Source organism: Myotis yumanensis, unplaced genomic scaffold (genome assembly GCF_028538775.1).
Source record: "Myotis yumanensis isolate MYYU_CA2020_CCGP unplaced genomic scaffold, mMyoYum1.0.hap1 SCAF_19, whole genome shotgun sequence".
Classification (NCBI taxonomy): domain Eukaryota; kingdom Metazoa; phylum Chordata; class Mammalia; order Chiroptera; family Vespertilionidae; genus Myotis; species Myotis yumanensis.
Genome location: NW_027223770.1, coordinates 4,310,749 through 4,338,365, shown reverse-complemented (window position 1 = coordinate 4,338,365; position 27,617 = coordinate 4,310,749). Strand labels below are relative to the sequence as shown.

General features: G+C 53.8%; 1 protein-coding gene and 1 pseudogene across 4 annotated transcripts in view; both read right to left on the bottom strand.

Annotated features, from left to right (window-relative positions):
- PXN (paxillin) overlaps nucleotides 1-26,265 on the bottom strand; it is a 47,039-nt gene extending 20,774 nt beyond the window's left edge. For all 4 annotated transcript variants that reach the window (XM_070399874.1, XM_070399871.1, XM_070399872.1 and 1 more), the window contains exon 1: nucleotides 26,149-26,265. In XM_070399874.1, coding sequence (XP_070255975.1) covers nucleotides 26,149-26,161 — 13 coding nt within the window. In that variant the 5' untranslated portion in view covers nucleotides 26,162-26,265. The remainder of the gene's footprint in view (nucleotides 1-26,148) is intronic.
- Nucleotides 26,266-26,585: 320 nt separating this feature from the next.
- LOC138998051 (large ribosomal subunit protein uL30 pseudogene) lies at nucleotides 26,586-27,299 on the bottom strand (annotated as a pseudogene).
- Nucleotides 27,300-27,617: the final 318 nt, after the last annotated feature.

Below are 27,617 nucleotides of genomic sequence, written 5' to 3'. Positions count from 1 at the left end.
CCTGGAATGAGAACAATAGGAGGAGCTGCCCAAGCTAGGAAGGCTCTCAGCCTTGGTGGCCGCTGTGGAGAAAGCCCAGGAGGAAGCAGCCTCTGCTCCTGCCACGGAGGCTCGGCCCGGCAGTGCTACAAAGGGGGCCAGAGCCAGGGCTGCAGCGCAGAGAGCTCAGACCAGGGGACGGGGAGAGGAGGGAAGTCATCCTTCCGAGCATCTACAGGACAGGACCCTGGCGGCACCCCCATTTTACAGAGAAGAACGAGGCTCACGGGTGCCGGATGAGTGCGCTCTGCAGGCAGGCGGAGTCCGCACAGGACCGCTCTGCCTGGCTGAGCCCATCCGCTTCTTCCATGACACCCTACAGGGAGGCTGTCAGCCGTCCTCATTCTGCCTGCCACCACTCTCCAGCTTTCAAAGCACCCATCCCCGGAGTCCCTAGAGCAATCCAAAAAGCCTGGCCACTGGGTGCCTTCCTACCACTGCCCGGAGCCCTTGGTCTCATCTCCCTCCTCTCTTCTTCACCCTCGGCCTGAGGCAGGGTCCTGACTGCTCGGAGCCCCTGCTGGTGGCACCGGAGCTCCCTGTTCTGGGCTAACTCGCTGCTGCACAGGTCGATTTGCAGGAGTGTTTCCTTCCTGTGCCCTATGGCCAGCGGCCTCATCTGAGCAGCATGATGCAAGATGGGGCTGCCCCAGACACTGACCTTCACCCCCTCTTACTGCCAGGCAGCTTTCTTATGTGGACGGAGGAGGGGACTGGGCACGGAGAGATCCGTGGCTCCTTGGCCCTCAGAAACGGGCAGAGGCGACAGGTGGTCAGGGCTCCTCTGAAAGCACCAAGCAGCCACCTGCGGGCGGGACAGAGCCTCGAGCCTGAGGAGCAGTCGGCTGTGAGGCATCGCCGCCCGTCCTTGGCCAAAGTCATGAAGTATTGGCAGCTGCAACTCATTTGCTTTTCATTTTAGAAAATGGACTGATGCCGAAGCCGGTTTGGCTCAGTGGATAGAGCGTTGGCCTTCGGAGTGAGGGGTCCCAGGTTCGATTCCGGTCAAGGGCATGTACTTGGGTTGCGGGCACATCCCTAGTGGGAGATGTGCAGGAGGCAGCTGATCGATGTTTCTCTCTCATCGATGTTTCTGGCTCTCTATCTCTCTCCCTTCCTCTCTGTAAAAAATCAATAAAAATATTAAAAAAAAAAAAATAGAAAATGGACTGAAGCAAGTTCAAGAGTAACCAGGCCCACTGGCCCAGCCACAAGGGCTCCCCCGTGCTTCCTCGCGTGAGAGAAGGAGCGCGAGTGCACAGACCCAGGTGTGCCAGGAAGAGGGATGGCGGCAGACGAGCCTTATCCGCCACGAGGCCATCGGGAGGGTATGTCACTGTGGGTCACAAGTTGGACAGTCAGGAGCTCTGAGAAGGAAAGGCAGGCGGGAGGCCAGAGCCAGAGCCAGCTGCCCTCTCACCCCACAGCTGACCCCCAGTGACACTTTCGCTTCCCTAGACACATCTACACCACCAGCCCCGGGCTTCTCGGCCCCACACGTTCTGGAAGCCATCTGCTCAGCTCTGGGTAAGACGAAGTTCTCCTGGGGCCACGACTGACTCAGCACCTCCTGAGAAAGGGGTGGTCCAAGAAGGGCTGGTCATATGCACGGGAGCCCCAAGCCTTCTCCCAGGCCTTCCTGAGCTCCCCTCATTCCCCAGGCCGCAGGCTGGTCCCCAGGCTGCAGGCTTGTCCCCACCCCGCAGGCTCGTCCCCAGGCCGCAGGCTTGTCCCCAGGCTGCAGGCTCGTCCCCAGGCCGCAGGCTGACTGACCGAGGCCCTGGTGGGATGGTATCACTGATCTACAAAGGAGGGTGCCTATAGCCACTGTCCTGATGACACAAATTTCTCTCGAAGCCCAGACCTTGCCAACTCTCCCCATGGGAAACCGGCCTCTTGCTGGCAGGGAGGGAGCAGATGGAGGCCGCAGTCCTCATGGCCTTGGCTAACCAGAGTCACACGAGGAAACCACAAGAGAAAAAAAGGAGGAAAGACAGACTTTCCTGAAACAAAAAGGATCCAGAGAGACCTGGGCTGCCAGTCAGTCTTGCCAGCAGGGCTCACATGGAGGGGCATCACAGTGCAGGAGGACACGGTGGGCACAGAACCAAAAGACCCTGTAATCTCCCTACAAGAAGCCCACCAAGCCCAGAGCTGAGGCAGAGCCAAGCAGGTGGCCAGCCTCACGGGAGAACCTCGCCAGCGCCCTGTGCCCTGGGGCTCCCGCGGCAGAGGGTCCCCAGGCTCCAGCCTGGCGCGGCCAGGTGGTTACACCAGGAGACAGAGGGGCGGGGGAGGGGCCCACCTCAGTCCTGATTTGGATTTTCCTGGAGGAGACACTGGAGCTCGGAATTCACCCCAGCAGAGCCAGGGCAGATGGCAAGAGCAGTGCCCGGCCTGACGCCAAAAACGTCACAGGGAGTCCCCAGTGCACACACACAGAATACCCCCAAATCGGTTAGGACGGTAGATTTTGAACAGTGGGGACTCCCTTCTAACAGAAGCAATGCTCAGAGGGGGGCCGGGTGACTTCCCCTGGCCCCTGGGTTCTGCAGCGCCTACATGGAATGCCTTCTCGCTCTGAGGGGCCGAGGAGGGCCACGGGGGCAGGCGCAGGCCAGCAAAAGTCAGGAGCATGGCCCGAGCCGGTTTGGCTCAGTGGATAGAGCATCAGCCTGCGGACTAAAGGGTCCCAGGTTCGATTCTGGCCAAGGGCACATGCCAGGGTTGTGGGCTCAATTCCCCCACTAGGGGGCGTGCAGGAGGCAGCAATCAATGATGCTCTCTCATTGTTGATGTTTCTCTCCCTCCCTCTCCCTTCCTCTCAGAAATCAATAAAAATAAAAAAGGTCAGGAGCATGGACCCCATCCCTCTGCACTCAGTGCCTGCTCTGTGCCCGGCAACAGACAGGACCAGAAATCCTGTGTTTCTGTCCCCAAACAGCTACACGGAAATCAGGGAGCCTGTGGTTACCTCGGCAACCTCTGATCTGAACCAAACTGCCTGTTGGGCTGCTGCCTCTCCTCCTGCCTATCTCTACACCAGACAGGAAGTGGTCACCAAAGAAGTCAGCCGGGGCCACCGGCTCCTGCCCTCTCTGACACCACTTTTCTCCTTTGTAAAGTGGAAGTCTCTGTCCCTGTCCACCCCTCCCTGCTGTGCCCCCACTCCAATGTCTTCTTCTGGGGGCACCGTCCCTTGAGAGGGGTGGCCTGCAAGCAAAGGGGGTGCCTCACCCTCCACTGTTTGACCCCACACCTAGGCGAGGGAGGAGCTGGGATAAGAGGAGGCAGATCTCACTGACTGTGAACCGTGGCTGCTGGGGACACATTTCAAAACGCAGCCACCACGCTGTCCCGGCACTCTCCCCAGCGTCCAGTCCTCGGAGGGAAGACGCAGGCCGCGTGCCACCCTCAGAGCCAGGGCAGCTCAGTGTGGAGTGACAGAGCAGAAGGTGCCCACGGCCTCCAGAGGTGCCCCGGGGACCTGGTGGCAGAGCCCAGAGGGCTCAGAACCGGAAGCAGCGATGCCAGCGCCCGTTTCATCCTCCCGTCTGCTTTCACCCACCCTCCCTATCTTTTTGGTGAAACAGGAATGGTAAATGGCTATGGGTTAGCCCAGATAAATCCTCCGAGACCTCTTTCAGCAATGAACTCTGGTTCTCCCCGAGGGAATTCCACAGGCAGCAGAACCAGGAGCGGGTGAGGGAGGCAACAGCGAATGTGAAAGAGGTCGCCAGGCAGCGGTCACCAGCCTCGCCCTGCAGACTGAACCCCACGGACATGTTTGGGTTAGACTTAAGAAATCCAGGGGTTTCCCAGGAGAGCTAGCGATACTGACCTGCATCCCTGCAGGGCAACCACTGGCTGAAGCATGAAATCTAGGTCCCTTTCCTTCCTGCCCACCTCCTCCATTCACAGCAGCTGCCTGGCCTCTGCAGGCCCATGAGTTTGCAACGTAACGCGGCGTGGACTTGGTAGTTGAACTTGCTAACACTGCGCCTCTTTGAGCTCAGTTCCCTCACCCACAGAACATGTAACAACAGCCCGGGCACCACAGGGACAGTGCGATTCCCACGCCTCGCTCACGCCATCTGGAGGAACAGGAAGGTAACGGGCATGAGGCAGCCTGGCATGTGCCAAGCACACGTGATTAGTGCCCACTTCACCAGGTGCCATCCCTGACTGCCCCCCCCAGCAGGTGTAAAAGAGCACCCAGCACAAACCCGAGCTACTGCAGAGAAAGTGCTCTGAGAGGTGCCCGGTGGGCAGCCCACCTCCGCCACTCTGCCCCCAGCTCCGTTTGCTAGTGAACCAGGGCGACCACTGATCTCTCTCCCCGGCTTCAAAGCCATCCCAACCTCCCAAGACTGGCCAAGCGGAAGATCCAGAGGCCCCTGTGCTCGGGGCGTGGGGAGCTCCGTACACAAGCCAGTGGGAGGAAGGGCACTGCTCATCTTGCCCGAGTCCGGTTCAAAGGCCAACCTCCCAGCCCCCAGTGCTATTGGCTCTGACAATCCAAGCTCCGAGGAAGGAGTCCAGCGAGCGGCCAGGGGAGTCCTTGCGGCACCTGCCCGTCTGAGGTCTCTAACTCCTGACTCTGCCAGAGGGCCCACCCTTTGGGGCAGCATTGACCTGGGCCACCCTGGACTTACTCCAGAGGCTCTGACTGTCAGGCATGACAAGCGCCTGTTGCATCTGGTAAACAATCCCCCTCCCTCTGCGGATCAGCTGGGCTCCCTCCCAGGGGCAAAAGGGTTCCTCACCCTGCTCCAGAGCAAGAGGCGGAGACAAAGGAACCTTACACCAGAGGCCTAACCCTGGCATCCAGGGATGGCCCTCTAGGGACTGTGAGGGCCGCACAAAACGGTGCACACATCTCCCTACAACACTGTGCTGGGGAACGGTCCATGCTGTTCACGGCCCAGGAAACTGGGAATCCGCAAAGGTGAGGCCACTGCCGGGACAGCAGCGAACAGTGGCTGCCCTGCACCTCGGAACCCACTGGTGGGGGGGGTGGGGGGGGATGGTGAAGCAGCCTCATCTCCCCGGGACCCCAGGGGACTGAAGTTTCTGAAATGGGCCCTGCTGGGCACCGACCCCTGCAGGCAGCACACGCCTCTCCAGCACAGACAGCACAAGCAGGCGGCACCGACGCACTCAGGCATCCAAGGCCAACCTTGAAAAACAGCGCAAGCGCCGCATACCTGCCCTCCCTGCTTCCTCCGTCCTTCCAACCCGCTCTCTCTGGGGCTGCATCCTCTGCCAGGGGCGGCCCCAACAGTCCTGGACACAGGCACCGTGTTGGGCATGAGGGAGACAAAGACACACCGTCTCCCCAGGAAGCACTCACCAGGGAGACGTCATAAACTGGGCAGGGGGGCCGCAAGGCAGGGCTTTCGGGGCAGAAGCCTCAGGAAGGAGCAGAGGCAGAGGGGATGGAGCTCAGGGGGCAAGTCCCAGCTTGGTGGAAGGGGAGGGAAGGACCCAGGGCCTGCTGCGGTCTGGACTTACAAGGGCAAGCCCCGGAGAGCGGCCGGCCGGCAGGACCAGGCTTGTGTGTTAGGTCACTCGGGCAGTTTGCTGGAGAGCTGGAGAGGGGCGGGGCTTGGCCCAAGGCAGACCCAGCTCCCTGTGCTCCAAATGAAAGAGGTAAAATCAACAAGACCGGGGCACCGAGTGGCTGTGGAGAGAGCGAGGCGTGCAGGATGCCTCCCACATTGGTTTCCTGTGAGAGGATGGAACAGGGAGGACAGGAGGGCGAGCAGGAAAGAAGTGCATGGGAGGGTCAGGTGACAAGGGCGGCCATGGGGCAGGCAGAGCCACAGGGCAGCACGAGCCAGGACCTGCTTCCCCTCCCCCCACCCCCACCCCGTGGCCCACACATCACCGATGAATCTCCTGCGGGCCCAGAAAGCAGCAGTGGGGGAAATGATAACAGGTTGCCACTCCAGTCTGCTCTTCCTCTAAAACAAGTACGAGTAGTTCCTCCAGCGGCCGTGGGGGAGCTGTGAACTTCCTGCTGTTGGCTCCAGGAAGTCTCAGCGTCCGGGATTAGCACGGGCTCCCTCCCTCCGCCCCCTCCAGCGAGGTGCTAAAGTCCCCCATCACTCACAGCCCTCCTCCAGAAGGGGTAACCCAGGGTCTTCCCTGGGGGCCCCCAACTCTCGTGGAAATGCCCTTCAGAACTGGCCCAGGTCCCGGCCCTGCTGGGTCCAGGAAGTTTGCACAGACGGAGCTCAACATCTGACCGGAGGATAACAGAAGCCCCAGAAGCTGGCTCCACCTCAGTGTCACACCAAGGCCACCCCAAAAGGTCATTCTGCTGAGGAAGCCAAGGCTGCCGACGTCCTTGGCCTTGGGCTCAGGCTGGGTCTGACTGTAAATCCAATTGGGAGGTCACAGGTACAAATCTTAGCCAATGAACTTAGCACACACACACAAAAGCCTCCTCCCTCCGCCTGTGCACATGCCGTTCCCTCTGCCTAGACCACCCTCCTGTCCTCTTACCCTTGAGACTTATCACAGCTCAGTTTCCTCTCCTGCAACATAGGGATAAAAAGATCCGCCATGCCTACCTAAAGGGAATGTGTAGATTTTATGCTAGGGGCCTCTTCTGTAAGAAAATCCCAAATCTTAGTAAGGAAATCCTTAATCACATATAAAAGATGAACGTTTAGGGCTTTTTCTAAATGTCAAGGTTCCACTTAAGATGCACAACAGTGGGAAGGCCAGAGAGGGTTGGGGGGCAGAAGGGAGGGGAGTAAGAGATCAACCGAAGGACTTGTATGCATGCATATAAGCATAACTAATGAACATAAGACACTGGGGGGTAAGGGAGGGCAGGGGATTGTCAAGGGCGGCGGGGGGGGGGGGGGGAGGACACATATGTAATACCGTTTGTAATACTTATTATATTTTTTTATAAAAGAATTTAAAAAAATATCTTCTAAAAAAAAAAAAGATGCACAACAGTTTAGGGTACCATTTCCTCCAGGAAGCCCTCCCTGACCACATTCCCTGCACAGGGTTCAAGACCCCTCTCCTTTGAGTTCCCAAAGTACTGTGCACTTCCTCTGAGAGCACGTATCAAACTGGTAGGAACTGTCTGCCTGCGTGCCTCCTTCCCCCCAGCCTGTGACAGCTCAGCAAGGGCGGGGATGTGGCTTTATCATCTATCGTCACCTCCTCGCACAGGGCAGTACCTAGCATAACAGGTGCTCCATGGACAACTACTGAGCGAATGCCTCCCCCAAGCCCATGTGCTACCGTGGCCTGCCACCACTTCAGCCCGTGCCACCTCTGTCTCCGTGGTGCTCACATGCAAAGCAAAGCACATGGGGGACAGCAACACATGTGCACCAACAGGCCCAAGTGCCCCCTACCCTTCTAGCCCAGGAAATCCCCCTCTGCTGTGATCCAGTTACTGCATGCCTCCCCAGCCTGCAGCAACCCGAACCTAAAAAACATCACAGGAACACTCCACAAGGCGTTGTGGCCACAGCATCGCAGCCCCTTGTGGGTACTGAAGGTGGAACCTCACTGTGTGGCCTGTCTGGCTTCCTGAGGCAGGAGGGGGGGGCGGGTGAGAGTCAGCGAGGTGGGCTAGGCTCACAGGAGTGAGGCAGCTGGGAGGGGGTGGGGTCCCAGCAGAGTCAGGCCCTGGGACGGGGTGGCACTTCCACTTGGTGCTGGAGGAGGCAGCATTAGCAAGAGGAGGCGAATGGCGAGCTCCGTCTCCTGCCATCTCATCCGGTCACACCTCTCCCAGGGGGCAGAGGAGGCAGGAGAGGGAGCTGGAATTGTGTCACTGGAATGTGTTACCGACACCAGCCACGGCTCCCGGCTCCCGTAGCTGGGAGTGGCTGATCGAATCATTGATTACCGTGACTAGGCCCAGGATGAACCACAGCGCTCTGAGGATTAGGTGCTGAGGGAAGCTCCATGGCAGGGAAAGAAAGAGGAAGACAAGATTTTGGAAGCAACGAGAAGGGGAAAAAATAATGTTTTGCCAGAAAGAGTAAATTTACGGGTGAATATAAAAGACTGAAAACGCAGTGTGGTTTTACAATCCATGTAGACATAAAAAGTATGTCACAGTGACAGAGGACCAGAGGGTGCAAATACAGGAGAACCTCAGTTCTAGAACTTAATTCATTCCGGAAGGCTGTTCAAGAAGTGATTTGTTTAAAACCCGAATCAGTTTTTCTCATTAGAAATCATGTAAATTGAGTTAATCTGTTCCAGACCCCCAAACGAGTCCCTGTTTTAACCTTTCTCAATTGCCTTGATCATTGTTCCATGAGCGATTACATCCCTCAGCAACATTAGCGCTCTTCACGCGTTAAAACTGTGCTGATCGTCAGTTTGGCCGGGCCACGCTCAGTAGCCAGATCGGACATGCGAACACCTCAATCACACTCTGCAAGTATTTTTTAAATCTCTGTTGTTGCTCTCACAACTTTATTTTCACTTTGCTTCTTAGGACTCATGGTGACTTACTGTATGTATTTAATAATAAGCAACAACAAAAGCAAAAATAAAACAAAAACCCACGAAAATATTCACAGCACAATTTCCTGAGATGTTAACAATGGGAGGTTTAGCTGCGAACTGACTCATGCTTCGCATTCTCTCCTTTGTTTGGGCCTGAGACGTGTGGCTGCTCATACAGGTATTGGCATGAAAGGGCTGTCAGGTCGAGAACCAACGTTTTTTCGACAACCGAGACATTTTTTCCGTGAACAACTTGGTAGAGAACTGAACTGTTCAAGAGAGACGGAGACGTTCGAGAAACCGAGGTTTGATTGTATACTGTTGTAAGGTTCTTACACTATACATGAAGTAGTATGATATAATTTGAAGATAGACTATGCTAAGTTAAACCCGTCAAACATATAGCAACGATTTGGGGGTGGTGAACACAATAAAAAATACAGAAGATACATTATAGAATTGTACACTGAAATCTATATAATTTAATTAACCAATGTCACCACAATAAATTCAATTAAAAAAATTTTAAAACCCCATACAGCAACCACTAAAAAAGGTAAACCAATAAAGTATAGCTAAATAAGTAAGTGGTGGAGATAAAATGGAATCCTAAAATTTTTTTTAATGAATCCAAAATAAGGCAGAAAAATAAAAAAGAATAAAGACAGATGGTACAATTAGAAAACAAATTTTAAGATGTTAGACACACTCAATCATACTGATAATGACTAAATATATGCTGTCTATAAGAAACACTTTAAATACAAAGACACAGATAGACAGTACCTACTGGTTTACTATGTGTAAAACGATGGAGAACACAGACCACTAATATCAAAGAAGATGGAGTGGTTCTGTCAATATCAGACAAGGCAGACTTCCAGACAGGAATATTACTAGGGATAAAGAGGGAAATTTCATAATAATAAAAGGTCAAGATGGCCCAGGGCCATCATCATCCCAATACACCAAGGTTATGGGTTCGATTCCCAGTCATTGTTTGATAAAAGAATCAACCAATGAATGCATTCATAGATGGAATGACAAGTCAATGTTTCTCTCCCCCCTCCCCCTTTCCTCTATCTCTAAAATCAATTTTAAAAAATACCTACTTCACAGGGTTGTTGTGAGGAAAAAATAAGGGAATGTGACCAGCCGGAGTGGCTCAGTTGATTAAGGATCATCCCATGAAAAAAAAAAAAAAAAAAAAAGGATCATCCCATGCATCAAACAGTTGCCGGTTCAATTCCCAGTCAGGGCACATCCCTGGGTTGCAGGTTTGATCCCCAGTCAGGGAGCGTAAGGAAGGCAATCAATCGATGTTTCTCTCTCCCATCTCTCCCTAAGCATATAAATAAATAAATAAATATTTTTAAAAAGTAATGCAGTGAGGCACCTAAAATAGTGCCTAGCGCAAATTATATAATGCAGCAATTATTATTCCAACTATGTAACTATATGTGCACTGAAAAGACTTCATAGAAATACATTAAGATGATAATTGTAGTTATGAATGGATGATTAGCTCTAAGAGTTTTTTTATTAGTTCCTTTTTTGTACACCTTTGTAGTTTTCAAATTTTCTACAATGAACATGTATAACATTGTTATCAGTTAAAAAAGTTAACTATTAAAAGGAACTTGAAGATATTTAGTCCTTTTAGCAGACATTTATAATATAGAAAAATAAAATTTAAAAACAATGAAGATATAAACCCAAAAGAACTGAAAACAGGTGTTCAAATAAATGTTTGAACATAAACGTTCACAGCAACACTGGTCCCAAAGGCCAAAAGGTAGAAACAACCCAATGTCCATCAACAGATGAATGGAGAGACAAAATGTGATCTGTCCCTACAATGGAATATTATGCGGCCATAAAAAGGAATGAGGCACTGACATGCTACAACACACATGAACCTTGAAAATGCTAACTGAAAGAAGCCAGTCACAAAAGTCCATGTATGGTATGATTCCATTTACATAAAATGTACAAAACAGACAAATCCATAGAGACAGAAAGCTGACTAGTGGTTGCCAGGGGTTAGGGGAAGGATAAGGGGAAGAGACTGCTTACTGGGTACAGGGTCTCCTTTGGTGGTGATAGAAATGGCCTGCAACTAGATAGAGGAAAACAGTTCATTGTGAATTTCATCTTAGTTAAAAAATTAAGGATATGGCCCTAGCTGGTTTGGTTCAGTGGATAGAGCGTCAGCCTTCGGACTGAAGGGTCCCAGGTTCAGTTCTGGTCAAGGGCACATGCCTGGGTTGTGGGCTTGATCCCCAGTAGGGGACATGCAGGAGGCAGCCAATCAATGATTTTCTCTCATCATTGATGTTCCTATCTCTCTTTCCCACTCCCTTCCTCTCTGAAATCAATCTATAATCTAAGGAAATCACTGGCAATCTAAGCCTAAGCAACCGTTTGACCAGTAGCAATGGCGTGCACTGACCACCAGCAGGCAGACGCTCAACACACAGGCATGGAAACATGGAACAGAGGGAAAGATTAACCAAAGATCTTATATGCATTCTAGCAGCCCGGTGCACAGATTCGTGCACTGGTGGGGTCCCTCAGCCTGGCCTGTGGGGATCGGGCCGAAACTGGCAGCCCAACATTCCCCGAGGGGTCCCAGATTGCGAGAGGGCACAGAAGGACCCATCCAGTGCACAAATCCGTGCACCAGGCCTCTAGTAAAGATATTTTTTTTTTTAAATTAAGGATATGTATATCATATGCATGTTCTATGTTTATAAATAGAAAAGGTACACAATTAACAATAGTTACCCCTGATGAGGAAGGAAGGACTTTCATTTCTGTCCCTTTGTCTTTCCTTCTTAAACTGAGCATGTATCTTCATTGACATAAAGACTTTAACAAAAGTAAATAATATCAGATACAAAATGACATGTAAAGGTTTCTAGGAAAGCCCTAGCCGGTTTGGGTCAGTGGATAGAGCATTGGCCTCAGGACTGAAGGCTCCCAGGTTCAATTCCTGTCCAGGGCACATGCCCAGGTTGTGGGCTCGATCCCCATTGGGGGCTGTGCAGGAGGCAGCCAATCAGTGATTCTCTCTCATCATTGATGTTTCTATTTCCCTCTCCCTTCCTCTCTGAAATCAATAAAAATATATATATATTTTTAAAAAGTCTCTAGGAAAGAAAAACAAGGCTTGAGGCTACACTGTGGCAGATGTGTAGTCCTAAAAATGAGGAAAACTAGGACCCCAGATATTCACCAGAAAGGGCAAGAACAAGCATGTCAAACTCACAGCCCGTATGTGGCCCACAACGAATATTTTTGCGGCCAGCCAATATAACAATATGTAAGAAACATCTTAAGCCCTAACCGGTTTGGCTCAGTGGATAGAGCATCGGCCTGCAGACTGAAAGGTCCCAGGTTCGATTCAGGTCAAGAGCATCTACCTTGGTTGCGGGCACATCACCAGTAAGAGGTGTGCAGGAGGAAGCTGATCACTCTCTATCCCTCTCCCTTCCTCTCTGTAAAAATTCAATAAAATATATTTTTTTAAACAAGAAACATCTTAATAAAAATTTCATAACTTAATTTTTACAATATCCTGTTATACATAATCCTATATAATAAAAGCCTAATATGCAAATCGACCGAACTGCAGAACAACCAGTGGAACAACCAGTCGCTATGATGCGCACTGACCACTGAGGGGGGGAGCAGATGCTCAACGCAGGAGCTGCCCCCAGCCCGTAGGCTGGCCAAGGCAGGTGCCAGCAGGGGCCCCGATCACCCTGCCAGTTGCCCCACAAATCAGCCCTGATCGCTGGCCAGGCCTAGGGACCCTACCCATGCATGAATCTCATGCACTGGGCCTCTAGTTATTAATAACGAACTACAGCCAAAACCGGTTTAGCTCAGTGGATAGAGCGTCGGCCTGTGGACTTAAAGGTCCCAGGTTCGATTCTGGTCAAGGGCATGTACCTGGGTTGCGGGCACACCCCCAGTAGGAGATGTGCAGGAGGCAGCTAATCGATGTTTCTCTCATCGATGTTTCTAACTCTCTATCTCTCTCCCTTCCTTTCTGTAAAAAATCAATAAAATATATTAAAAAAAAAAAAAGAATCGGAATTAAAATGACTTTACCACTTTAAAAAAAATTAAAATAAAATAACGAACTACAACATTCACTAATGACTGATTACTATAATCATGTTGCATTCATTTCCCTTATGCGACTTATGTGCAGGCGCACCATTTCTCTCCACTAATACTAGCAGCAAATATTTTAGCTGCCAATTGCGACATCATTAGTCTTGGACTGACTTGTTTGGTGTGTGCAACAGGAAATATTTCGCTTTTGGAGAACAAGAAAAATAGGTTTATTTGTGTTACGCTTATTAATTTGTGCAGTTAATTCAGTGTTTGGTAAGTTAATGTTCAAGAAAAAAATATTAATTTTTATTAAAGTGTTCTATTATTGTATGTTAACTCATTTATTTCAGCCCTTTGTATTCAGCATGTCTCTAGCGAAATAAACCTACGTTTCTATGAAAATTGAAGCTTTTGTTTTTTTGCAGCCCACAGAAACTTAAGCCTCGTTTATTTGGCCCGTGTTAGCCTTTGAGTTTGACATGCTTGGGCTAGAAAGAAAAGCACAGGCCTGCTCTGCTATTAAGTGTCCTGGGCAAGTGCTTTCTCCTCAGAGGGCTTTAGTTTGTCCATCTGTAAAATGGGTGAGTAGAAACTCCTAAGTGATTTATAAATGTTTTTATATTGTTTATTTTCAGATTTTTGTTGTTGTTGTTAATCCTCACCTGAGGATATGTTTGCCATTGATATTTACAGAGAGTGGAAGAGAGGGAGGGAGGAGGAGGAGTGAGAGCAAGAGAAACATCAATGTGAGAGACACACTTTGATTGGTTGCCTCCTGCACATGCCATAACTTGGGTTGAACCTGCCACCCAGGTACGTGCCCTTGACCAGGAATCGAACCCACAACCATATGGTGCATGGGCCAACGCTCTGACCACTGAGAAATGTGGGCCAGGGTTGTTTTCAGATTTTTAAAAACCCACAAAACCCCTTTTGCAATTGTAATCCTCAATGGAAACCCAATATATAAACAGATAAAAAATGAGCAGCACTGATGAAGAAGGTGATGATTGGAGACACCCCCACACCTGAACCGCAGGAGCAGGTGACATCCTAAAGCTCCTCCAAGCTCTGGAAGTGGCGGGGGGGGGGGGGGGGGGGGCGGCCTAAGGAAGCCAGAATCAGACCAGAACCACAGAGAAGGGAGTGGTGACTGATCACTCCCGACAGAACATTCGGAGGAAAACCCTCCCCGGCCGTCGGAGCGGGGAGAAGAGGAAGGGCAGAGCTGGGTGAAGCCCCAGCCAGCGACACCGCAAGGAGCTGCTACCAGCCAGGCCATCGACAGCCAGGGGCCAGGCAGCCAAGGGTCCCGGGGCAGGTGGACTGTGACAGCCCGGCCCCCAGCGCTGTGGAGGTCAGGCAGGTAACAGCTGTCCCCGGTCAGTGTCCTGCTGCTCTGGGAGCACAAACAGGATGTTTGGAGCAGATTACCAGAAGTGACCACAGGAAGCCATGACACCGCCTCCAGGTAGCACTCCTCCCTCCCCCCTTGCTTCCGGGCGCCTCTCAGCAGACCAGGCGAAAGAGACCTCAAGTGCCCACTTCCCAAGAGCGGGAAGGGCAGGAATTCACGGGAAGCTCAGGACACAGCAGAAGAGGCCACCTGAGGTAACGAGGCCACCGGCCATCCCAGCAGCTACCTCGCCCCAAGATGCAGCCAGGCGACTGCAGGGCCACTCGTGAGCCCAGGCGGTCCCCAGGACAGTGCAGTCCCCAGGCGCCGCAGCCACTCCCTCACATCCGCCTCAAGGAGCCACCGACCCACTGCCCTGGAGCTCACCGTGAAGAGAAAGCGCCCAGAGGGCCAGCGAGCTGAGTCCATGGGGAGATGACAGATACAGAGGAAAGCAAGGGCAGGGACACACCCATTCCCACCGAAGGAAGAGGAACGGTCCTGGAAGCAGAGCAAGGAAAAGCCTGGCCAGGACTCTCAAAGCCACTTCAAACCCCCAACGGGGCCAGGGCTGGCCCAACAGATGGACTGCTGCCTGGCCAGTATGGCTCAGTGGTTGAGCACCGACCTATGAACCACAGGGTCACAGCTCAATTCCCAGTCAGAGCATGTGCCAGAGTTGCAGGCTTGGTCCCTGGTGGGGGCATGCAGGAGGCAGCCGATCAATGAGTCTCTCTCATTATTGATGTTTCTCTCTCTCTCTCCCTCTCCCTTCCTCTCTGGAATCAATAAAAATATATTTTAAAAACAAAAACAGATTGACTGCCCCTAGAAGGGTACAGAGGTGGCAGAGCTGCCCATCACTGGGTGGGCTTCTAGCTAATGGCTGTGCCCGCTCAACTGACAAAAACCACAGTTCATGGTCTAGAAAACCATCCCTCCCTTTTTCTGCTGCTACTAGGAGCCTTGCTGGCCCAGGTCCACCCTGTGAGCTTCACAGATGTCACGGAGCAGCCTTCACAGCCTCCTGGACCCCAGGAGGCCTGAGGGTTCTGGGAGTGGCTTCTGCGGCAGCTTTACTGTTAGTCTTAGGTGAGCGACTACTATAAACCAAGCCACCAAACCACCTCCTCCCCCAGCCGCTTCCTCCTCAAACCCACCGAAGAGGCTCAAGGAAAATGACCAATGAATACACCCGGCCCTGGGGTACCACCGCATCCCCTGCAAATCAGAGGCCCAACACTCTAACCCACAGGGCCACGAGGGGTCCCAAATCACACTCGGAAGATAATCAAGGTCAGATTCCTTCCCTGGGCCCAGCTGACCGGCCAACCAGGTTCATCTGCATTAAACGCCCACCACCAAGGCCGCGGCAAACACAAGCAGCAGGTCTGTGCAGTGGAGAGGTGACAGACAGCCAGAGCCCCACAGCAATTTCCAGATTACTCCAAGGATGAACCATGATAACCGTTACCCTTGACCAAGCACTTCGAAGCATTTCAGGAAATGCACCTGCTTACAGATCAGGGGCCTGAGTCCCAGGTGTAAGATCCGCCGAGGTCACAGCCGGCAAGGGACAGACAGCATCGATCCAGGCCCAGGAGTGGCCGACAGCGGGGCCTGTGTCCTGTCTGGGCCCCCAGCTGCCTCCCCAACTGCCTGGAAGCAGAGGGTTTCTCGCTCAGACTTCCCGGTGGAGGAAGTGGTTGGCTGGAGGTTAGGCATCACAGTTCATGCCCATTTCATCATCAACCACCATCAAACATTCATTAAGCAACTGCAGAGAGAACCGAGCCGTACTTGACGGTCAGAGACACCTGAAAGGCAGGTGAGAGCCCTGTCTTCAAGGGGCTTACAGGGCTGGGGAGAGACAAAAGGCAAGAAGCCTGATTTATAAAATCTGGGAAGTTTTACCAGAGTGGGAGGGCCAAGAGGTCGCGGGTTTTAACCGGAACAAGTCTTCTGCAGAAGGAGGCTGCAGCTGAGATCCCAAAGGTGGAGGGTGAAGGGAGTTGGACGGGCGGAGGCTATTGTCTGCGACGTGGACAAACACCCAGCCTCCAGGCAGAGGCAAGCGCCTGGAGCAGTCGGAATCTAATCTAACTCAGAGGACACAGCACCAGAAATCCCAGACCCCCAACTGTATGTTTGCTGTAATACAGGACGGAAAGAGAGCATCCGAGAACCCCCCATCAGGGCCAGGTGGGAACGTGCTCCGGGGAGCTGGGCCTCTGCAGGCGACAGAGAGCCCTAGGCGAGGGCTGGGCCTCAGGTCCTCCAGGTGCCGCCACGAAGACAGGCGACTGGTGGAGCCAACTCTGACTTTCCTAAAGAAACGACATAGGGATTGGGTAGGTGTGAGCTCCCGATGCTTTAAATGTTAATGAATAACTTGGAATTTTTTTAAAATATGTTTTTATTGATTTCAGAGGGGAAGGGAGAGGGAGAGGGAGAGATAGAAACATCAATGGTAAGAAAGAATCGTTGATGGGCTGCCTCCTGCACACCCCACACTGTGGATCGAGCCTGCATGTGCCCCGACTGGGCATCGAACCCTGACTTCCTGGTTCATAGGTTTATGCTCGACCACTGAGCCTCGCTGGCCTGACAAGTTGGAATATTTTTAAATGCCATGAAGGCAAGCAACAGGGGTCTGCAGGCCAACCTGTGACTTCCCATCTCTGCCTACGGGTGTCAGTGTGAAGAACCAAAGAGAGAATGGGCTGGGAGCTGCAGACCCAAGATCAAGTTCTTGCAACATCATCTGTTGCGACAGTGGGTGTGTCCCCTTCCTCTCAGCCCCCTGGGTTTCAGTTTTCCTTCCTCATCTGTAAACGGAAAAACTCCAATCTGCCCCGAAGGGTTGTTGTCACAGTCATATAAAAATGACACAGCAGCCCAGGCTGATTTTGCTCAGTGGTTAGGGGTGTAGGCCCACGGACCAAAGGGTCTCGGGTTCAATTCCCAGTGAAAGGCACATATCTCGGTTGCAGGCTAGATCCCCGGCAGGGGTCAGGGTCAGGGCACATGTGGGAGGCAACCAATGGATGTGACATCGATGTTTCTCTCTCTGCCCCCCCTCTCCTGCCCTTCCACTCTCTTTAAAAATCAATGGAGCCCTAGCTGGTTTGGCTCAGTGGATAGAGCAATGGCCTGCAGAACTGAAGGGTCCTGGGTTTGATTCCAGTCAAGGGCACATGCCAGGGTTGCGGGCTCGATCCCCAGTGGGGGGCGTGCAGGAGGCAGCCGATCAATGGTTCTCTCTCATCATTGATGTTTCTCTCTCTCTCCCTCTCCCTTCCTCTCTGAAATCAATAAAAATATATTAAAAAGGAAAAATATTTAAAAAATAAAAATCAATGGAAAAATATTCTTGGGTGAGGATTTAAAATAATAATTATTATTATTAATAAAAGTCACCAGGCATTAAAAAAAAAGACAAAGCATGTGAAAATGTTGCCTAACCTCGAAGAGCCCATGACTTCACAGGCCAAGGAAGAGTGGGGACAGCAACAGAGGGAGCAGACAATAGATGCGGCCACGAGGAGAGAGTGAGAAGGAAATGAGTTGGGTTCAGGCCGGAAGGATCTGGACAATGGCATCCACGTCAAGGGTGGAAAAATAAATTTAGGAGTCGCCAACACACAGTGAGAGAAGAGGTCACGCAAGTAGATAAACTGACCTAGGAATCTGGGAGAGAAACAGGGAGCCCAGCGAAAACTTTGGGAAAACACAAAAGAAGCGGATCTTAAGGAAGAGAAATATGGCCACTAAAGCGTGGGAGGTGTGCCTAGCAAAAGAAAAGAACGGCCCAGGCTGAGTTAAAAACAGAAAAGGATGCCCTAGCTGGTGTGGCTTCGTGGGTAGAGTGTTGGCCTAGGAGCTGAAGAGTCCCGGGTTCGATTCTGGTCAAGGGCACATGCCTGGGTTTTGGGCTCAATCCCCAGTAGGGGGCGTGCAGGATGCAGCCAATCAATGATTCTCATCATTGATGTTTCTATCTCTCTCTCTCCCTCTCCCTTCCTCTCTGAAATCAACAAAAATATATTCTTTTTAGAAATTAAAAAAACAAAAAACAGAAAAGGAGCCCTGACTGGTTGCTCAGTGGTTAGAGTGCTGGCCCTTGGGTCATGAGTTCGATTCCCAGTCAAGGGCACATACCTGGGTTGTGGGTTCGCTCCCCTTGCCCCCAGTCAGGGCATATGCCAGAGGCAAAAATATCCTTGGGTGAAGATTACAACAGCAACCAAAAACACAGAAAAGAGGCAAACAAGAGATTAGGAAGAACAGAAAGGTAAAAACACCAGAAGAAAAGGGGGAAAGATCAACCTGCACTGGCCCGGCCGGCGTGGCTCAGTGGTTGAGCGTCGACCTATGAACCAGGAGGTCACGATTCGATTCCCGGTCAGGGCACATGCCCAGATTTCGGGCTCGATCCCCAGTGTGGGGTGTGCAGGAGGCAGCCAATCGATGATTCTCTCTCATCATTGATGTTTCTATCTCTCTAGCCCTCTCCCTTCCTCTCTGAAATTAATAAAAATATATTTTAAAAAAACAACCTGCACTGATGGGAGATATGGGGTGGGAGGGCACTGGGAGTTATAAAAGGTGCTGAGGTGGAGAAAGACATGTGGGGTGGAGTAAAGAGTGGATGAAGAATAGTTAGTCCATTCCCTTTCTATGCCCCTGATTCTATTATAATCACCAGTTTATTCTGTTCGTCAGATTATTTATTCACTTGATTTTTAGATTCACTTGTTGATAGATGTGTATTTGTTGTTCATAATTTGTATCTTTACCTTTTTCTTCTTCTTCCTCTTCTTAAAGGATACCGTTCAGCATTTCATATAAGACTGGTTTGGTGGTGATAAAAGGGGTGGGAGGGATGTGGGAAGAGATTGGACAAAAATCGTGCACCTATGGATGAGGACAGTGCGGGGGGAGTGAGGGCAGAGGGCGGGGTGGGAACCAGGTGGAGGGGAGCTATGGAGGGAAAAAAGAGAAACAACTGTAATAATCTGAACAATAAAGATTTAATTATTAAAAAAAAAAAAAAGAGTGGATGAAGACAGAGGGCCTCGTGGAGGTCTGTCTGCCGTGTGTAGACACCTCCGTGGCCCTCATCCCGTGGGGCCTCCCAATCAAAAAAGGCGGATTTGGGCCCATTTGACAGCCTGCTTTCAACAGGTGTTTGTTGTTTTTAATTTCTGTAAGAGGCCCAATTCTCCATGCCTCATTCAAAAGACACAGCCCTAGCCGGTTTGGCTCAGTGGACAGAGCATCAGCCTGCAGACAGACCAAAGGGTCCCAGGTTCAATTCTGGTCAAGGGCACGTACCTTGGTTGCAGGCTCCTCCGGGGCTCGTGCAGGAGGCAACCAATCAATGTGTTTCTCTCACATCCATGTTTCTCTCTGTCTCTCCCCCTCCCACTTTCCCTAAAAATCAATGGAAAAAATATCCTCCTTAACAAAAACAAAAAAGACACACAGACTCGGGGCCAGAGGAGAAGGCGATACGTGCCTGAGGGTCCGGAGCTAACTGGCTCCCTAAGACACTGCAAGCAGCTCCCGGAGGCTTCCCCCACTTGCTCTTGCTCGCCCAGGGCCCAGGGTCCTACTATTCGCAACAGCTGGAAATGTGTGACCCGCTCCCCCCACAAGAAAACGGAACAGAACATGGCTGCTCTGCCAAGTGAGTTCTGAATAAGCTGCATTCCATTTCATTAAAACAATTACCTGAGTCCCAGCCAAGAATTACATAAAGCTTCCTCCCGGCACCACCCCTCCCCCATGAACCCCACATCATGCTTTTCAAACAGGCAGAGTGAGGCCTGACACCCCATCCGAGATCACACAGGACGATCCCATGAGCCCTACAGCGGCCAGCCTCTGCGTCCTGGCTCGCTGAGGACAGATGTGCGGCTCGGAGGCCTTCGCATGAGGCCCTCTCCTGACAAGGCCTGCTGGAGGCGCCGGGACCCCCATTGCCCAGGGGCCCCTGGTGTTGGAATCCAGCTATTTCTCTCAGATGGGAGACCCAGCGCCCGGCTTTGAGTCAGCACAAAACAAGACAAGAGGGACCTACGAGTGGGGATTCCAGGAGAGGGAGCCTCAAGTGGGAGAACTGGAGACCAGATTTCAGCTGATAGCAAGAGCCTGGGGCCACTCCGGCCCCTGCTGCCCGCTGCTGCCATAGGCCCGTGGTGCTCCCAGGGCCACAGATAAGAGGCTCCTGACGTAGCCTGAATGGCATCTCATCCCCTCCCCCAGGCTCCAGCTGCCCGGAGGCTGTTCTCTGCCTTTGTGAAGCTTCCTTCTGCAACCCACCCGCCACCCCTCCAAGCCCAGCGCCTCCCTCCCCGGCCTGCTCACCACACCCACACCCACACCCACGGAAGCCGGAGTCTGCCTCCAATCCCTGAAGCTCTTTGGCCAGGGCTGACCCTGACTTTTTTTGCACAGGTCATGGTGGCTGTGGGCGCCCGTCTCCAGCCAGGCCTGCGTGGCTCCCTTCTCTGCCCACCCACGCTTTACGCCATCTGTGCAGTCACAGGAGGCCGAGGGTCACTCAAGTCAATCACAGGTGGACACTCAGGGCGCCCTGGCCAAATGACTCGGAGCCCACTATGGCTTATTCCAACTTTTTATCATGGAAATACCTAAACATATAGAGAAACTGAAAGGCATTACAATGAGTGCACATATACCTTCTACCTATATTCAATCGTTAACATTTTGCCATTTTGTATTAAAAAAATGTGTGCATCCCCCATACACACACACACACACACACCTACTTTTTGTTACTATATTCTTTAAAACTAAGCTACAGAGATGACATTTTACTCCCGAATAGTTCAGTATGCACCTAACAATAACAATGTTCTCCCATAAAACCACAATACCACAATCACACAAGAAATAAGCATTAAGAGGCCGTCTTTAAGGGAAAAATTGGCCACCAGGGCTCTGCCGAGTCTGGCCAACCACACATTCTGCCTGCCACTGGCCCGTCCAAGGCCTCCCTGGAGAGGCCGGCCCTGAGCCCCACTGGTTAGGCAATCGGTTCGGGAGCTGGAAGACTTATCCGGACGCAGATGCAGGCTTGAGGCCAGCGAGACTCCCAACAAGACCACAACTGGAAAGGCATTGTGGGCTGGAGGCTGTGGAGCCTCGGGCCCATCCCCGGTGAGGAGATGATCTTGGATGCCCCTTCCATCAGGTGCTTTGTCGAGATTTCTGGGAACACTCAGCCTCCTAATTCTTTCGCTCACTCTCTTCCTCCCACAAGACACCCTCAGTTCTCCACCTGAAAAGGTGTCAACAACTTCCTCCTCGACATGGGCTGGCTCCAAAGGCAGCCATGAACAGACAGGAGAGTGTACGGGGCAGGGCGCACAGAGGCCTCCGAGGACAGCCCTGTGCAGGAAGCCCCCAGTCTGTCTTGCAGGTAACAGGTGACGGGACTGGGGACAGGTGGAGAAGTGGAGCCCTCACAGAGGCGGAGATATTGCTACAGGTGCCCAGCGTCCCATCCTGAGTCCCCAGGAAAGAACGAAGGAGGAGGAAGAAGCCACAGAGAAGAGGAAAAGCACAGATGTCGGAGACGGAACAGAGAATGGAAAGCAAGCAAACCAACAGGCAATCAGGATGGGATCCAGGATCATGAACTGAAGTGTAAAGACTGGTTACAAGCTCACTCTGCATTAAACCCCAGCCCTGGCACTTGCTAGTTAAAGCTCACCCGCTCTGTGCCTATTTCATCATCTATAAATGGGTAGCAGCAATAACAGAACCTGCACCTCATGTGGCCCACATGATTCAACAAAGCCACGTATGTAAGGCGCCCAGCACAGTGCCCGCACATAGTACATGCTCAATGTTACGGGTAAGAGTTCTGCAGACACTGTGAAAACAGAAGTGTTCGCAGAGGTTTGTGATCATTAGCGAAGGCAAGGAGACCAGAGCAGCCCAGGGAAGGGCTGGGAGGAGAGTGAAGCTGGAGGAAGTTCTCTCAACATCCTCCATCTGGAGGGTCACACACCTCATGCATAAACGGAGGCAGAGGTCTGCTCAGCGCATTAGCGGTAACTCCGGCCTCCCATCGGCCCCTCAGCGAAGGGCCCACCCAGCCTCACTGGTGCATGGGGATCACCGGGCCCGGGAAGGAAGGAAGACTGAGCTGTTCCCGCGGAAGACCCCAAACCCATCCTGGTGGGGCTATGGCCGCCAGAAGCCCCAGCCTTTCCACCCTAAGCCGTGGCTGCCCAGGCAGCAGACCCCTCAGCACAGCAGAAAGGGCACCTGCTCAGAATCAGACACCCAGGGTTTAAAGCCCAGCTCTGCCTTCACCAGCGCACAGCCCCAGAGAAGCCCTGGCACTGACTCAGGGCCCCCTGAGGGCATGTCGCTCCAGGATGCCCTGCACAGGCCCAGCAGCTGGGCGCCCTGACCCCGGCCTAACACAGAGGCACCACAGACAGCCAAGCCCAAAGTCCAGACTTTCCATGGGAACAGGGAGGCTCCACAGCCCCAAATGCCCCAGGCAACTCCCCCCCAGTACCCCTCCAAGGACAGACAATGAGGCACTGTTTTCCAGAGGGTCAAGACTGCTGAGAAGCTGAACGAAGACATGTCCAGATTCCAGCGGCAACTGGGCATTGCCAACAGCTGGCTGCTCCCCTGGGAGAGGGGCAGGCAAAGCTATGGAGGCCTGTGCTGGACCCGCCCTCACCACAGAGGCATGTCCTGGGGTGGCCTCCGGGCGCAACTTTTAAAGGTAACTAGCAACACTCAGCAGGCCCCCTGGTCAGTCACAGATCACACCTATTACCTGGTTATGATTAAAATGACCAGATCCAGACCAGTGGTTGAGAGTCAGGAAGTCGTGGTTTGATTCCTGGTCAGGGCACATGCCTGGTTTGCAGGCTCAATCCCCAGTCGGGGGGTGGTATACAGGAGGCAGCCGATCGATGATTCTCTCTCATCACTGATGTTTCTATCTCTCTCTCCCTCTCCCCTCCTTTCTGAAAAAATAAATAAAATAAAATAAAATGACCAGATCCAGAACTGGGTCAGTCTAGGCTCCAATCCCAGCTCCCCCAGCGGACGTTTCCAGAGCTCGGGTTTCCACATCTGCGAGCAGAGATAAAACCCCTCCCTCGGGATGGCCGTGAGGACGCGCACCAAGTGCTGAGCCAGTGCCTGTCTCCCATCAAGCAGGAGTGATCCTTAGTGGTCACAGCCCCTCTCACCCCCCCAACCCCCTATCCCCCACCCCCACCCCCGCCACGCACTAGGAAGGGGAACAGGGGGAAAGCAAGGGGTCAGGTCAGAAAACGTAATCAGAGCGCTCCTCCGTGCTGGGGAACTCTGTCCAGGAAACTCCGGCCAGAGAACAGGGCAACTCCCGGCCAAACCAGCATCTAAACAGTAATGAGAAAAGCCACCAGCAGCCACCCCACAGCACAGGCCGAGAGCACACACAGGGAAAGGCTGTGTTTATGTTTTCCTGCCCAAAGAGCGATTGGTAACTTATTAAATAGCACATGGTGAGTCTGTCACTAGCAGCTATGGGGAGGGGAGAGTTCCCCATTCTTTAAGACCCAAAAAACAAAGTCCCAGCCCAGACCCCTGCCCCTCCAGGCTCACCATGGGGCAGACCGTACGTTCTCCCCTATTCCGCTCTCCCCTGTTCCGGGGGCCAGGAGGCTCACGGCTGAGGGCACGCTCAGGAGAAAAATAAAAACGAGGCCTGGCCTCTGTGTCTGCGCTAACTAAGGAAACAGCTGACGGGCAGGGTGCAGAGCAGTCAGCCAGACAGCTGACGGGCCTGAGCACAGAGGCAAATTCCTCTCCCCTCCTGCACGCCCCACTCCTCCCGCCCAGGCTCTGGTCAGCCAGGCGCGGCTGGCCCCCTGGGAGCTGAGGCCAAGGAAGTTGGGCAGCCAGGATCCAAACAACGGGGAGCCTGGGGTGGAAGGCGGCAGAAGTTACAGGTGGCAGCCAGCACCCTGCCGCGACCCTCCCTTCCCCCAGCTCAGCCCTGCTCAGGAGGAAAGGCCTCCCGTACTAGAGCTGCGGGTCTAGAGCTGGGGCTGGGCTCCAGTCCTGGCTTTGTCAATTCAGTGGCTGTGCAGCCTTGGGCAGGTGACTCAGCCTCTCTTAGTCTCCTCACTTTGGAAAAGGCAGGTAGTGATGCCAACAGAGGCCCGAAGAGGCTCTTTATAAAGGGCTGCTGGGAGGCAGGACTGGCTGAAGTCGGGAAGACCTCCACACACAGCAAACTGACAGCCCTGCAATCTGCTAGTGCACGCTCTTTCCTTTCAGAGACTCAAACTCAGTTTCCTGGCCCCGCATGGAAGATTCTCAGAAGACAGGACCTCAGGACTGCAAACTCGACAAAGACCTTCTCAGTCCTTCGAACAGCTCGGGGGGATGTGCAGAAGCAGCAGAGCCACATGAGCATGTTAGAAGCTGTAACTGCTCCCCGTTCCCACCGGGAGAGCCTGGAGGCTTTCAGAGCCCGATTAAAAAAGGACCGCCCCCTCCAGCCTCCTTTAAAGTTTACTTATTTTTATGTGAAAAAAATACCTGTCTGGAGGCCATGCCAACCTTGAGTGTGTGGGAAAATGGGTGCCAAGTCTGACCCAAGGGCAGAACTATGCCTGGCAGCCATCGCACCCTGCACAACAGGCAGGACCGTACACCACCCCCAGCTCCCCCAGCTCCGGACGGGGGTGGGGGAACAATCCCAAAAGAAGCTGCCAGCAAGTAGTGAGGTCCCAGTCCTGCTCCCTGTCCCCTTGGAAGTGCAGTGCCTACAAACAGCCAGTCTGAGTGGCCTGTGCACTTGAGGGGGGTGGGGGGGGACGTCACTTCAAGGGGTGGGTGAATCCACTCCTCACAGCCTGGGGCAGAGAAAGCAGCAATGGCCATACAAGGCACCCACAGTCCAGAGAGGGAAGACAAGGCTCCTACACAGAGAAACTTTCCCCTCCTCACCTCCCGGCTCAGAGGCCCTGCAGCCTCAGGCGAGAAGGGGAGGAAGCGTGAACCCTCCCAGCCAGGGTTCAGGCCACTCGAGGCATTCATTCCTAGAACCCTGGCCCCAACCCCCTTGGGCTGAGTGTCTGGTTCCAGGAGACACTCTCTCCGGCCTTGACTGTCGTGGAAGAGGAGCTCTGGGGCTCCAGGAGCATGAACACAGGGAGACTGTCCCCGGCATCCTGTCTGAGGCTAGGAGGGGGGGACGGACTCCGCCAGCCAGGACAAGTTCAAAGATGGCCATACCTGGAGGCCCACTTCCCTCCTCTGCCCCTGGCATTTCCCCAGCGTCTGGGAGTGGGGTGCTGATTCTGTCCCCCCAGTTTACTCTTCGAAGATTAGGCTGGTTGTGACAGGAAGGGGACGGCTGGGACCCAGAGGGGAGACCTCGGCAGTCGGTGAAATGGAGTGACCGGTCCATGAAACAGGGCGGCCAGACCCGAAGTGGGGGCCAGTGGGACGCAGGGGAAACTTGTCTTTGTCGGGGAGGCCCCTCTCTAACTTGTGGATCTGACATGAACGGGCTGGGCGCGGAGAGGCTACCCCTGGAGCGGGAGCGGTCCTCCGGGGGTGGGGCAGCCCTGGAATGGAGGGACCAGCCTGTGTGGACCCGGCAGCTGCTCCCCGAGTGGGCGGTGGATCTGTGCGGTGCGTGGGGTGGGGGCGGTCTGTGCAGCGAGGGTCCCTAGCTGGGGGGGGGTCGGCTCCGGGCGGGGCGGGTCCTAGAGGTGCAAGCCGGTCCCTGGGGCTGGTCTGGGAGATGGGGGCGAGTCCCCGAGGGCCGGAGCCGGGGGCCGGGGGCCGGGGGCCGGAGGTGGGGTCGTCCCCGAGGCTGGGGTGGCGGCTGCGAAGGCGGCGCGGGGCCGGCCTGGTCGGGACTCAGGCCCGGCCCGAGATCCCCGCCCCGCGGAGCGGCGGCCGGCGGGGACCCAGCGGGGATCCGGCCACCGGGGGTGGGATCCCCGGGCCCGCCGCTCGCCCGCGCCCGCCCGGCCCGGGGCCGCGCGCCCCCCGCCGCCTCCGCCCTGGCCCCGCTCACTCACCCAGGTCGTCCATGGCGGGGCCGCGAGCTCCGGGAACCGGCTCGACGTCGCGCTCGCTGCCCGTCCCGGGGCCGCCGCTCTCCGCCCGCAACTTTTCCGCCGCGAGCCTCGGCCCGGAACGGAACGCGCCGCCGCCGCGCGCGCCCGCGCCCGGCCGTCTTCGCGGACACGCGCGCCCCGCCCCCGCGCCCTGGCCCCGCCCCGTGCGCCCCGGCCCCGCCCCCTCCGCGGCCCGCGAGCGCGCGCCCAGCCGGGACGGGGGGCGACGCTGGGCGGGGCGGCGGCGCCCCCTCGCGGCCCAGGCGACAGGTGCGTGACTCCCCGGCCTCAGACCCTCCTGTCAGTCTTTTTTTTTTCTTTTCAGTTTTGAAGGATTCGGTTTAGTAACTGAGCAGATTACAGAATAAGCATGGAAGATACCTTAGCTCTCCTTCCCCTCACCATTGATCTGGTCCGCCCTGTCCCAGATCTCCACCTTCTACGCACGGGTGGTCTCCTTCCTCCCCTCGCGGAGGAGAGAGCTGGAAGGGCCGCAGGAAGTTCCCTTCTTCGAAGCCTTTCCCTCAGTGTAGATCTCGTGAGTCAGATCTTCCCTGCAGATGATGCCACCTTTACCAAGAGGTCGAGCAACCCATGAGCTATCTGTCGGGGCAATTCTTTTGTTTGTTGATTTTGCCATAACCACGCTTGGAGATCAATTCATTGACTGACTCCAGGTTTGAGTACCCCCATGCGATGTATGACTCCACCATCCGCAGCATGCTCACGGAAGCCTTGTGGAGCTTAACAGAGGTGCCGTTGAAGATCTGGCGAAGGCGAAGAAGCGGCAGCACCTTTTGGACCTTTGGGCTCACCCCATGGATACCTCTAATCCTGATGACAAATGCCAATTTGGGTTGGGCAGGTACGTAGACGTTGCCAGCTTTTCTTGCCGTCCTGGCCATTCGAATCTCTGTTCTGTACATCTGTCTGTGTTCCTGGTGATGGTGCTTAGCTTTCTCATAGATGAGCTTCCTTCTTGCCTTTCGAAGCATCTTTTGGGCAAACTTCTTTCTCAGGCGCTTGATCTCCAGCTCTGTGCAATTCCTTCGCTTTTTCTTGAGGGTTTCTGGCACAGCAGGAACCTTCTTCTTCTCTTCTGCACCCTCCATGGTTCCAGCCAGAAAAGAGCCTCCTGTCAGTCTTTAGAGTCACATGCCCATCGCCTGTCTTGCTATCTCAGTCTGATCTGTGTCTATCCATCCACCAGACACTCATCACATGTCTGTCCACTGGAGAGTCAGATTTGTCTGCCTGTCTGTCTCCCAGTAGGTCCCCTCCCAGGAGAGCCCTGAATCCATACCAGGCAAGGAAGCAGGGACCTTTGGAGGACCTTTCCTGGGGTCGCCCTCTGGGCCCACGACCTTGTAACTCACAGCCCAGCCTTTGGGGCAGATTCAATGCTTTGCAGGTTCTGTATCTCCATCTCC